At 42.4% G+C, this 14,015-nt stretch overlaps 1 protein-coding gene across 5 annotated transcripts in view; it reads left to right on the top strand.

Moving 5' to 3' along the window:
* PLXNB2 (plexin B2) overlaps positions 1–14,015 on the top strand; it is a 323,177-nt gene that overhangs the window by 287,493 nt on the left and 21,669 nt on the right. For all 5 annotated transcript variants that reach the window (XM_035128378.2, XM_035128377.2, XM_035128379.2 and 2 more), the window contains 5 exons: positions 1,594–1,694; positions 8,100–8,329; positions 9,531–9,712; positions 10,859–10,925; positions 12,342–12,488. In XM_035128378.2, coding sequence (XP_034984269.2) covers positions 1,594–1,694; positions 8,100–8,329; positions 9,531–9,712; positions 10,859–10,925; positions 12,342–12,488 — 727 coding nt within the window. The remainder of the gene's footprint in view (positions 1–1,593; positions 1,695–8,099; positions 8,330–9,530; positions 9,713–10,858; positions 10,926–12,341; positions 12,489–14,015) is intronic.

The following is a 14,015-nucleotide window of genomic DNA, read 5'->3' as shown; positions in this document are numbered from 1 at the left end:
TAATCTCCCTCCCGCCGCCCCATGGGAGGGGAGAAGCCTTCAGACCCCCAATTCTCCTCTCCAGTCCAGGCAAGGCTCTGCCTGCCCCCGGATTACAAGGGCGCGCGCACTTCCAGGGGAGCTGTGGGGCGGCTCAAAGGCGAAAGGTTACCTTGGCTGCTGCTTGCGAGTAATTCCGGACCGCGAAGCCCAGCGTCCGCCGCGCAGCCATGGCGAAGGACGGGCGAAGGAGGCAGGGGAGGCGGAGCAACCTCGATGCGGCTTAAGGGGGGCCAGCGGCGGATCTGGAGCGCGCCTCCCTAGGGGGCCTCCCTAGACTCTAAAACCACCCTCCAGTCGTTTGCACTGAGCTTTGGGAAAGAGGAGGAGAAATATTGCTTTCCGGCGGGTCAGTGTTGCATATTGGTGGCCGCCAGGCACGTGACAATGTCAATCGCCCTTCTCGTCGCGGCACGTCGCGGCACACCAGCCAGCGTCTCGCGGCACACTAGTGTGCCGCGGAACAGCGGTTGAGAAATGCTGTATTAAGATGATTGGTTTGCCATGCATTTTCTGTACATGTCATGATAGGGGGTGGGTATGTATTGTATAACTTTATTCAAAGCAAATGCAGATGATTCTTTCTAACAGGGTATTGAAAACAACAAAAGGTCATTATATCTGTCTTCGGAGAACAACTTCATGCAAGAAAATGGCTGACTTTGGAATGCAAAGTACAGGTGTACTTTTGTAGGAAAGGATTAGGATGTTTAGGTTCCTACCACCTGTATTCAGGAATCTTTCGGGGGGGTGTCTATGCTGAACTTGCGGTCTGAGATCTTTATAATGTATATTTTTGCAAGCAGAGGCATTGTTTTATATCTGAGTTATCTTACGAAAGACCAGAAAAATGAGTGGAGGTTATCAAATCTGTTTCGATTGCAGAAACCCAGAATATGAGTCACACAACTGAAAACTCCACAGGTTCTGTGTTTCTGTGCAGTGTCTGGACACATTTGCACCCTACAGGACACACCCAAGTGTTTCTTGTTCACAACTAGTCCCCCACGCTCAGAATTGTGTGTTTCCCTTCTGAATGAATACGTGTTAGAAAAACATATTCGGGGGGGAAACCTAACTGTGCAGAGGGTAATCTGAGTGCTTGTTACGGCAATGAGATTTAAATTGAAACTTGTACATGACTAATGTTGAAAGGCTGCAACTAACCTGGGCATTAAGAACGGTATTGATAAAGCACACAGCCATTAGTCCAGTTCATAAACAACTGTGGAATAGGCCAGCAGCAATTATTACTCAACTTCATTCAACAGTTAATAGTTTTCTTTTGAATAAAATCCATTCTTTGAGGCAATTTTTTAAACAATCCTGGTTGCAGTAAAATCAATAAAGCCTTGTTAATTTTGTGCCAGCTTAAATTTCACCCTATTGTCTTCTCCCCCCCCCCCAACCCTCTGCCTTCTCAGTTTTAAAAGATCAGGAGGGAAAAGACTGTGCTTCAGAAGATCCCTCTGGCCTTTTGCATGGCTGTGTTGTAAAATGATTTATTTTTACGGCCTGTAACTTTTCTGTACTCTCTGTTTCTATTCCTTATAGACGGCAAAGCGAACAAGCAGAACGAGAATACGAAAAAATTAAATCGCAACTTGAAGGCTTGGAGGAAAGCGTCAGAGACCGGTGCAAAAAGGAATTTACAGGTATGACTTACACCTAATTTATTGTGGGGCCTCCGGAGAAATCACGAGATGTGTCGAAATGCTGCTACTGTCTGCCTTAAACTGCCTTCTGAGGATATGCAGGAGGCGCAACCGTTCTAGATTACGGCATGTTGACATGCGCATTGCATAGTCATGTGGCAATTAAATGCAAAGGCCGTCAAAAAGAGAATACATAAAAGGAACCGAAAGGGTTTCTTTTCTTTCTTTTTTTAATTTAAAAGGAAAATAAGTACCTGGAACTAAATTGGCAACAGAGAAATAGTCAGGCCTCTTTCGCCCTGAAGATGTTCCTACTATAATGCAGTTTGTGGCAGCAGTGTGGAGTGGGGTGGCAGGTGAAGGAGCAATATGCTGAAATGGGGTACAAATGGCTGCAGCATTTTATTGGCTTCTGGTCACAGTGCTTGCCTAGGCATTAGGCAAGGTTCCAGTCCTCAGGCAGTCTTAACTAATGAACTGGCACAATCACGCTAACATGCTAGAAAAAACATCGTTGGGAGTACAGTAGTAGAAATATTGGGCTCGCCACTTCACAAACTGATACCATGGTCCCGTCCTGTAATTTGGGTGTGTGGTAGATGTGCCAGCTGTCAAACTGGGATGGGGCCTTGAATTGTCACCCTTATACTAGTGAGGAGCAAGGGAGCCCATCTCTGCTTACTCCTGCGGGAGGCCTCCAATTGCCCTCAGCGAGAAGTTTTGCCAGAAATACGGACCAGTGTAGTTAAGCCATAGACTTAACAAGATTGCTGTGAGGAAGGCAGAAAGGCCCACAGAAAGGAGTAAAATGCCTTTCCATCCACACCAACTGGTAACTAACAGCAGCCTAGTTTTTGTACAGTACTTTGTTTTTTCCTTCCCCCCCCTCCTCCCCGCCTCCTTTGTATAACAACTTGCCAGATGTCAAACTTTGGAGACATTTTGGTTAGTCCCAGTAAAGATATTGCCCAACTGTGGATTTTGGAGGTCCTCCTTATGGTCCTCCTTATGGACCAGTACAGCTAACTCTGCTTTTGCATCTTCTGCCAGCTCCTGTCTAGTTTTTGGCCTGCTCCTTGCCCTAAAAATTGGTCCTGTTTCTCCAGCTCTGTCCTTTTCTTTCAGTTCTGACTGTTTCACCAGACTGAGTTTGACTTGTAGCTTGTTGAGGACTTGCCAAAAAGTATCAGTGCTCACCGGGTATGTGACAGCCTGCTCTCTGAGCATAGGGAAAGTTTACAAAACAAAGAAAACAGGGGTAAATGAAAAATATTGCTGAGACAACAAGTTGATTGACTCTGAGTCAGGCGGTGGCAACGTTTTCTGCCTGTGGGCTGGAGGATTCCCATGGACTATTGTCCGTGGGCCGGACATGGGCCGCACAGGCGCAGAAGTGATTTCCAGTGCCGCACTGCCCAGCTTCCGAAACACCGGAAATGGCTTCTGTGCATGTCCGCGGCTGCGCAGAAGCGATTTCCGGGAGTGGCTGCCCATTTCCAAAATGTCTGCAGCGCCAGAAATCGCTTCTGCGGCTGTGTAGACGCGGTTTTCGGTGCCGCTCAGCAAGTCCCTGCGCTGCACTGTGCCGGTTTACCGCAGCGCGCGGGGGACTTGCCGAGCGGGCGGCTCGGTTCACAGGTGGCCCATGGGCCGGAGGTTGCCGATGCCTGCTCTGAGTCCTAGTCAGTCAAGAAACCAGAAGCCCTCTGTTCTGTGCCTTTGTAAGGTGACAAAGCGATTCATTCTCTCCTGTGTCAAAACTTAAAGACTCTTTGATCAACCTGATGTGTTGTCAGTGATAACGGATGAACTATTTAGCCTCCTTCCTTTCTGCCAATAGCCTAGTTGTACTTGCATATTGATCTTTGCTCCTTCATGCACTGTTCTATCTGCCATTTATATTTTAAAATGATAAAAAGAGAAACTTCAGACTTAACTGGAATAGCATCTATGTCCCAACCCCAAATAAACGGATTAGCTTCTGATCTGTTCTCTCAGTTGCTATATTAGGGACGGATTTTTTAATGAATTCCAAGCCTTGGAATCTGATTTTTTTTTTTGCATCTCCTTCCCTTAACAAACATTTCTTACAGATGCAATTTGGCTCAAATGCTGCAGTTCTTAAAAGACAGAACCTTGGTTTAAAAAATCATAGCAGCTGCACAAATATCCACTGTTCATTACTTCTTCATAATGAAAGAAAAATGAGAGTTTTTCTTTTTTTTAATATTCTTTTTTATTTCAAATATACAAATACATACATAGATAGATAGAGACACATGCATTAATAACCACTACATCAACCAAATAATATCAGATTTAATACCCTTACATCTCTACATATAAAAAAAAGAAAAAAGAAACAGAGGAAAAAAGGAAAAAAGACAATGAAGACAATATAAGATTCTCCCTTTCAATACCATTCAATGTGATTCAGTCCTATCGTAGCATTTCTCATATATGATACTATGGAATGAATCTCTTTGCATGTTTTAGTTGTTGCGGACTTCCATCTACCTCATAATGGTTCATTTTTATTTTTTTAAAAAATTCCCCTGTATTTAATATTTTCTCCTCATCTTGGTATGAGAGAGCGATGTACTGTATCTCTATGTACCGAATTATTCCAAACACAATCAAATCTTAGAGGTGGAACCTTGTTTCATCAAGTAATTACTGAAGCATTCCCACTCTTTTTAAACATTCTCTGCTGACTTATTTCTTATTGATTCTGTCATTATTGCGAGTTCCAAGTACTCGCAGAGTTTTAGTTGCCATTCCTCTCTTGATGGAATATGCTCGCTCTTCCAATACTTTGCCACGAACACTCTAGCTGCTGTTACTGCATGGAGAAATATTATTATTCTTTCACTTGGAATGTTATTTGTTAGAATGCCTAATCCGAAGGCTTCCGGATTATTATTGAAAGTAAACTGAAAAACGAGAGCTTTTCATTGCCCTCTCATTTCCGAGCATTATGCATTCCTGCCATATCTTCATACGTGAACACTTTTGAGTGAAACCATCTTTTGTAATCTTATCAAACCCGTTAACATTGCTGTTCATGCTAAGATACCTTTAATCTTCTCTTTTTAACTTCTGGTCAGTCTTGGACACTAAAAATCCCATGAAGCAGTTTGCCTCAGTGTGCACAATATTCCTGTGTGTGCACAATAACAAATTCATTGAATGCTGACCCATGAATTCCTGATAAAATATGTTTCGTGGTTATAAATTGTCAGTGTTCTGTTTCTTTACATATCCTTGTACTTGAGTCTCCGATAGTCATGCAGAACGCAACATAGTTTGCAATAAAAATGAAATTGTAACAGCCCTGGAATGAATTTTCAGCCTGCTAGAAACTCCAGAGTTTAAAATGATGCAATAGTTAAAAACAACACAGAACTGCCTGCAGGAATAGCTTTGTGAAAGTGCAGTGTTTTTATATCCAGTATAAAAACCTAATGCATCCCTGTATCAAGGTCATTCCATACTATGTATGGCACTATGAAGAAAGGTTGGCCCTGTGGCCTTACTGCCATCAACTCTGTAAAGTTGGGGGCCACATTTCCTTCTATAGAATCTTCTGAGAGCCACATGGCAGTGATGGATGGGGTTCAAAGCAACACCAATGAGAGGTGAGGCCTCAGAAAATGTCAAAGAGGCTTCAAGGGCCACATTGGGGCCCCAGGCCTGAGGTTCCCTCATGCCTGCTGCATAGAATAGGATGCAGAACATGGCTTTTCCCCATAGTTCTAAGGACATAAGCTCTTTGAGATACGCAGGGCCAAGACCATTTGGATCTTCAATTGTCATCACGAGCGATTTGAACTGGGCTCAGAAGCAGTCTGAGTGAGTTGAGATATTAGTTATGTTCTTCCTGTGTCTTTCCCCCATAAAGAGGCAATCTGTGGATTCTCTATTAGATGCAGCTTCCAAACCAACTTCAAAGGTAAAGCTCCCTGCAGTGATCACATTGGAGGTTGCTAAATTCCTCAAAGCCAAATCCCTCAAAGCAGGCTTTCTCTCAGGTGATCAGAAGCAACTCAACCAATTCGTTTTCACTCATCCCAGTTTCCAGGATGCTGTCACAGTCTAGCTTGAGGTGGAAATAAGAGACAGGGTGATGCTCTACAGATAGTGGGAAGCTTGATTTTTAGTGGCTGGGGGGGTCACTGCTAAAATGAGACATAATCATGGGGGACAAGATCTCCTGACAGAAGATGGTTTCACATCCACTAGAGCGGCTAGTGAGTTATACTGAGCAAATTTCCCTTCTGGAAACAGTTCAGCTTTGCTTTGTTCTGGGCTTCATTCCTCTCCTCCCACTTTCCAAAGTATGATTTAGGATGAGGAGGAGGATGTGGTGCTCCTCTTGTGTCCAGAGGGGGAAGCATTTCCTTTAGGCCTTGAGGTTTAGGTTTCAGGTAACAGGGCAGGGACAGAGTATGAAGAACTGGACTAGTCCCCATCCCTTGCTCTCCTTATAGTAATTGTCTTCCGAAATAAGCATACAAACTTGACAGGCCCTTTGGTGGTGGATGATTAATCATCATCATCATCATTTTCGTGAATTATACCCCGTCCATCTGGCTGTTAAAACTTTAAAAAAATGTCAGACCTTAAAAAACTTCCAGATACAGAGGTGCCTTCATATGTCTTCTATTTTTTTTAATTCATCTTTATTCATTTTACACACATAAAAAAGAAACAATATATTAAAGCAACAAGAAATACAGAATACAAAAATACAAAAAAACAGGAAAAGAAAAAGACTATATATATATATATATATATATATATATATATATATATATATGAAAAATATAATAATCTTATATAATCTTCATAACAATATAGACTTCCCCGGTTCCCCCCTCATTGATTCCCTATTTCAATTAACCTTAAAGCAGTTTTCACAATAATAAAACTTTTTAATTAATATTTCTTCTCTAAATATCGCCATTCAATTTTAATCAATAAACTCAATTTTTTATATCCTTATATTTTATTAATTATATCTCCCCTTAGCTTAGACTTTTACCAGCAATGAAACTCCATTTTAATATTTCCTCATCGCTCATAATCTTTATACAGAATCTGATAGCAATTCATCCCCCCTTCCCCTGGACCCAGATATCTCAATGAATTCCATATTTCATACCAGTATCAGACTTTTTCCATCAATCCAGACAAAAATCACATATTTAACCTTTTTAACCCACTCCCACCCTTTCCGAAAACTTCCACCAATATTTTTTAAACCAACTCTGCTGTTTCCACACTTCTCCTTCTGCTTCCCAGCACCCTCCTTCTTCCTTCCCATTTTCCCAGAGATTTCCTTGCACTCCCTCTCTCACTGGGAGTGCAATAGTCCCCCCTGGTTCTCCCTTGAGGAGTTCTTTATTCAGATCCAAATTCTGTTCCACATCCTTCATATGTCTTCTAAAGGTTGTGTGGTTCTTTCTCTCCTTGACATCTGGTGGCAAGGCGTTCCACAGAGATGGCACAACTGCCAAGGAGGTCTTTTGCCTGGTTCCCTGTAGCTTCACTTCTCACAGTGAGTGAACCACCAGAAGGGCCTCAGAAGTGGACCTCAGTGTCCGGCCTGAACATTGGGCCAGTGAGCTCTAATGGATACAGTGGTACCTCGTCGGTGGTCTGCCTCGTCCAGCGCCCATTCCATTGAAGATCCACGGCAAACTCAGAAGTACTGGAACAGGTTACTTCCGGGTTCGCCGCTCATGCATGTGCAGAAGCGCTAAATCACGCTTTGCGCATGCGCAGAAGTGCAAATCGCTCCGCGTGCGTGCGCAGATGCGGCACTTTGTCCAGCGTCCTTTTCGGCCACCGACCGGGGCTCCGGAACGGATCCCAGTTGCAAAACGTGGTACTACTCTATAGAGTTTAACATAGGAGTGAGACCTTGGTTCAAGGGCCTTGCAACATGGCAGTCTCTTCGTCTCAGTAGGTTTTGTATGGGAGACTACAGCAATCCATATTTTACTTTGAAATGTACATAGGATAAGTACCATACAGCATTCTTATGCTGTCCCAATTAACAGGACTATTGGCTCCAGATAGTTTATATCTCAAACTAGAATGCAAAATGCATTTACTCTCCAGTAAATAACGTAATTTTCTCACAACTGTGTTCTAAATTGAAACTCCTGTCAAGATTATTTCTTCGTGCAACTAATTCTGTTAAGCAAGCTTCCACTGGGAAAACGAGTTTTACTGTAAGGTGCAAATCTTGCTAAGTGAGACCGAAATGGAAATGGAAGTAAAGTTGAAAGGCTGCTTCAGTTAAAAAATCAGGGTATTGATGTTTCCCCCTTCAAAGTAGAAAAGGCTGAATCAATAGTTTATTTTCCACTTAAATCTTTAAAATGTTGCCTCTTGTAGATTTGATGATAGAAATGGAAGATCAGACAAACGATGTTAACGAAGCAGGAATTCCTGTGCTGGACTACAAAACCTATACAGACAGAGTCTTCTTCTTGCCATCCAAAGATGGAGAAAAAGATGTCATGATCACTGGGAAGCTGGATATTCCTGAAGCTCGGCGGCAAACCGTAGAACAGGCACTGAATCAATTCTCCAATCTGCTCAATAGTAAATCATTTCTCATTAACGTAAGTAAAAAGTGAAAGGTCCCTTTGTGTCCTTGAAATGCATTTTTGCCTGATATATATTTACAACAACCAAATTAGTCTGCATATTTTTGCCATGTATATTTTGCAAAAGGCTGTGTGAATGATGTAAATAATATCTCAAGTAGTTTGACACTGCTCCTGTCATTCCCTGTATGATATTCAGCTGAAATATTATTAGCTCCTTCCGTCAACTATTCATATCCATTTTGATCACTGCACTAGCCATTCGTCGTGACAATAAATAAAAGCAGTGTTTTAAAATGCCTAGATCTAAAAGTTATTTAAAAGAAAATTTCAATCTGAGAAAAAGTAAAAGGTTGTATATCTTACATAGATCATATGTATTCTATTTGAGACTTAACTGAGAAATGCTTTAGAAATCCCCGTTTCTGCCTTTTCCCTTTAACAAATGGTGTCCCAAACATATGGCGTTGTGATAGCTCATTGTTCAATGAGGTTTATCATATTGCAAATGACAAACAAAATGCTGAATGGCGTAGTTAAACAAAGGTATCACTTCATTTGGCAAAAAATTAATGTCAAGCTCTAGTTCAGGGGTCGACAATTTTTTTTAGCCGCAGGCCTGTCCACTGTCCCTCAGACCTTGTGGCGGGCCGGAGAAGTGGCTGCTGCCACCGCTGCTGCTGCTTGTAGGTAGGCAGAGCGAGCTCGTCCACTCTGCTCTCTGGCCCACAGGAGCACGAGGGCGGAGGCAGTGGCGGAAGGAAGATGAACGGTGCAAAAGGGCTGGCTCCGGAGAGGGGCTGCTTAAAATGGCGCTCAGCGAGCTCAGCCCAGCCCCCTTCCTCCTCTAACCAGTGCGGGGGAGAAGCCAGGAGGAGGGAGGGAGGAGGAGGCGCCGTGGTGTGTGTGAGGGAGGGTGGGGAAATGGAATGGCTCAGAGAAAGAAATGGCACAGCCTGAACGAACAGAATCCCCATGCTGATCTGCGGGCCTTAGTTTGCCAACCCCTGATCTAGTTGATGGTGCAGCAATAGGGACACTATGTTGGGGGTTACAGCCAGAAGTGCATCCCTGTTTCTGTTTCTGCACGAGAAAACATATAAATATGGACCCAGTGATTCGTCTTTTTGGAATTGGTTACAGAATGAATGAATGAATGAAACAAAATTCAGTTGCTGAATCACATACCAGATGTTTTTCTGTTTTGTTTGTTTAGTTCATTCACACATTAGAAAACCAAAGAGAATTCTCTGCCCGTGCAAAAGTATATTTTGCATCTCTCTTGACTGTGGCTTTGCACGGGAAGCTAGAATACTATACGGACATCATGAGGACATTGTTTTTGGAGCTGATGGAGCAGTATGTTGTGGCCAAAAATCCCAAACTGATGCTCAGAAGGTAGGGAAGGTTTCTTCAGTTGCCCTGTTTCCATTGAAGTAAATGAAATAAAACTCCCATCATTTTTAACAGAGCACAACTTACTGCCCCTGTTGCCTCCCTTCTCAAATACATCTATTACTATTTGTGCATTGGGATTCTAAGAACTTTAGTACATGTTTGAGAATGTAAGAGTAGGGCTGGGGAGGGCTGAGTTCAAATCCCTACTCAGCTATGAAGCTCATTGGGTGACCTTGGGGCCAATCATTACATGTCTTTCCCTAATCTACCTTACAGTGCAGTGCTGGGAATACAATGAGAAGAGAAGAACCATACACATTTTATCCTGCCCTGTAGTCACAGAGGATATAAAACATCCTTTCAGTGAAGAATGTGATGCATATTCTCCTGTCATATGATAGAGAGACAACCAGAGTTGTCAGCTGTGGTTTCTTCAGCAGGAAAAGCTCTGAAGACCCCAGAGATTTTTCTTTGACATATTTGTTATAGCAGTTAAAATTTAGCACTGATTGAACTATATTCTTAGGGTACTTCCCTATCACTACTGGTATCAAAATACATTCATCTATTTTCAACCTTTTATTAGAAAGTAGAACTTCACATTGAGGACTGCATGTCTTAATCTACTGATTTTGTGATGCGCCAAGAAGTCAACAACAAATTAACACTTAAATGGCTAAAGGGGGGGAGAGAATACAACATTCTAAGTACTATACTGTACCATGTTTGCTCACAAAGTCAGTGGGAATGCGCATCACAAAACATGCCTATAATGAATCTACATGAGATTGTATGTGCTAGGTACCGTGTTTCTCATATTATAAGACATGTCTTATATTTATTTTTTCCTCAAAAAAAAAAAAACACTATGGCTTATTTTCAAGGGATGTCTTATTTTTTTTCCTCCTCCTCCTGCCGCGGCCAGCATTGCTGCTGTGCCTATCACTATGTCTTATTTTCGGGGTATGGCTTATATTCCTTGAATGCTTAAAAATCCTGCTATGGCTTATTTTATGGGTATGTCTTAAAATATGAGAAACAGGGTAAGGAATATAGGAAAGATCATGGATTTTAGCTCTTGACAAATGCATGAATTCAGGCTGCACTAGCCATGTAGTTCAACATTTATTTGTTCACTTGTTTCAGATCAGAAACTGTGGTGGAGAGGATGCTTTCTAATTGGATGTCAATATGTCTATATCAGTACCTCAAGGTAAAGTCTGAAATGCATGCACACTTTACACTTGCTGTGTTTTGGCATAATAACCAAACCACAGTTTGGTGTTACAAATAAGCCTCAGACTCATGTACTTCAACCTCCCACGTGGGCAGAGATGAGTCCCAGCAAACCATAGTTTGGTCTGCAACCCTTGTTTTCAGGCATCAGCATCAAATCTTTATTGTGGTCATAGACCAGCATAAGTAGGGTGGGGTACAATCATTTATAACAGGCATAGGCAAACTCAGCCCTTCAGTTGTTTTGAGACTACAACTCCCACCATCCCTAGCTAACAGGACCAGTGGTCAGGGATGATGGGAATTGTAGTCTCAAAACATCTGGAGGGCCGAGTTTGCCTATGCCTGATTTAGAATCTGTAAAACATTTTGGAAATCTAAAAAGTATTAAAACATAAGGTATATCTAAAGGACTATAAGAATCTAAAAGAAACTAAAATAATCTAAAAGAAGGGTTAGGGACATTAAACGGATGTGGGAGAGCATAAAAGGTTAGTATATAAAAGACTATAACTATCAATTTAGAGAGCACTCTGATGTGAGTGTTCATTAAATCTAGTTTGAGGCACAGGTCATCAGTTGTTTTCAGGCAAGTGCAAACCATAGCTTACTTATTTAGATAAAACTGAAAACTATAGCTTCGAGGGTGTGCATGTGTGAACTTCAAGTCAGGAAGTGGCAAGCTACACACACAAGCCCTGCACACAACATCCCACTGCATTACAGGTCTGCTCCCAGCCTTCCTGCGGTATAAAGATCTAAAGGAGAAATCAAAGTGCATTTAGAGGAACAGGCTTAGAAGCCTCTCTACGTTCCAAAACCCAGATAATGCAAAGTTCCCAGTTTTGGGGAGGCTTCTAAGTACAGTAGTACCTCGGGTTACGAACACGATCCGTTCCGGGTCGCAGTTCGTAACCCGAAAAGGTCGCAAACCGAGCGCCATTTCTGCGCATGCGCAAAGTGCCATTTCCGCGCGACGAAAACACTTCCGGGTTTGCGAAGTTCGTAACCCGAACTGTTCGCAACCCGAGCGGTTCGTAACCCGAGGTACAACTGTACATTCAGATTAATGTGCCTTCAGACCATCATACGCAACGCGTGAAGGTCAGAAGCAGCCAGGGCATGCATAAATGTAGGGTGAGTTGCATGCCTGATCTGCCAGCTCCTCACTTTCAGCCCACATGCCTCCAACTGCATAAATATGGCTTATGGTTTGTAGCAAAATGGGATCAGAAGTTGCTAATCCCCGTGTGCAAAAGGAAGGACGGAAGGTGTGCGCCTGTTTGTTCTCATAATGTCAGGCTAGGGTTCTGTGTTTGCTCAAACACTGCCACTGTTTACCTGTCAAAACATAGCTAATATTGGCATTGTCTTCTCTCACCAATTTTTACAGGACAACGCAGGAGAACCTCTTTATAAGTTATTCAAGGCTATCAAACATCAAGTGGAAAAAGGCCCTGTGGATGCTGTGCAAATGAAGGCCAAATACACACTGAATGACACCGGTTTGCTGGGAGATGATGTAGAGTATTCACAACTGGTGCGTAACTTTTATAGACATTTCGTTCAGGAAACCGGTAAAATGGAATCCTTCTGAAAGGCATCATTCCCTATTACCCAGCTGGTGTGGGGTTTTGTTTTGTTTTTGTTTTTGTAAAACATAGATAATGGAGAAGTGCCATAGGGCCAAAAAATAACGATAAAGTAATTAATTTTGTTGCCCTGACTTGAACACAATAATTTGACATGAAGCCTTTGGTATTTTAGTGGATTAACCCAAAGAAGAAAAGGTAATGGCATTTTCAAATGTGAAGTTTCTCTTCCAAAAGAATAAACACAAATTAACAACTCAGAAGAGTTGTGATGACCATTGACATAGACAGTTTTTTAAAAGGGGACTAGATAAATGAGACATAGTAGGTCCCTCAATGGCTGTTAGCCATAATGACCTGATTGAATTGAATCTCCATGTTCAGATAAAGTATGCCACTGGGTGGAACAAAAGGGTTGATGCCTTCATTTTGGAGCTGTGAAATTATGGGGAGTACTGATCACAGACAGACCCATTGATCTGATCCAGGAGAGTTGTGTTTAAGATTCCCCTTAATCTGCTGTGAATTTTATAACGTCCTAGCTTTGCGGTCTCTCTTCACCCATTATAAATTGCATTCCCACCCAGACTCTTCTAACCCACATTCCATCAGTAGCCAGCATGTTCTGCTCAAGTCCTTTGCTGCCTTTCCCTCTGCTGTCCATCGAGCAGAAGGCCCACTTGGCCGGATGGCATGGTGGAATTGTGCTGTTCATACTGGCATGGTTAGGTTTGTACGTGACCCACCGTTTGGGAGGAATCTAAGAGACAAATATCTCTGCATCAAATATGCAGGTTTGTTTGTTTGTTTGTTTTTAAAAATCCCTCTTGAGAAGTTGATTTTGGGGAGAAATCCCCCATTGATGCAATGGGGAATTTCCTCTGGATTCAAGTATTTGCTTCAGAGGAGGGATTAAAATTCCTTAGGCCTGAAGCAGGGGAGGACAGGGTTAAATTCCCCCCACCATGCCTGCTTTGATCCTGTTCATTATCAACCCCACCCACAAATTTGCATTTGTCATGCATGATTTAGTTGATATTCCTGCACTGCAGGGGGTTGGATTGGATGACCCTTGGGGTCCCTTTCAACTCTACAATTCTGTGATTCTGTACAAAGGCACATTCTACATTGCATCTCGTTCGGCTCTGACTTGGTTATGAAAGATTTAAAAATGTAGTGGATATGAACAGACCATGCGACTGGGCTTTGCAGTAGTGTGCTGTCATATTCTTCATCTAGAAAAATCACACTGCTGGGGAAATTCTCCCAAGTTTATTGGCATTACTAGAAACGATTTCATTTTGTTTGACAGCGAGTTGTGCAATGGCACAACTGTGGCATCAGAAGAAACTTAATAAAAAAACACTTACAAAGTGCTGTTTGAAAGCACATTTAATATATTTTTCAGGAAAGAGAATGTTGGGGGGGGGACTATGGGAAGAGCAAGGAGTTTGTAAGGCTTTTAGACATGGTAT

This window comes from Zootoca vivipara, chromosome 10, assembly GCF_963506605.1.
Source record: "Zootoca vivipara chromosome 10, rZooViv1.1, whole genome shotgun sequence".
NCBI classification, from domain to species: Eukaryota; Metazoa; Chordata; class Lepidosauria; order Squamata; family Lacertidae; genus Zootoca; species Zootoca vivipara.
The sequence above is the reverse complement of the archived record's forward strand: the minus strand, read 5'-3'. Positions and strand labels throughout refer to the sequence as shown.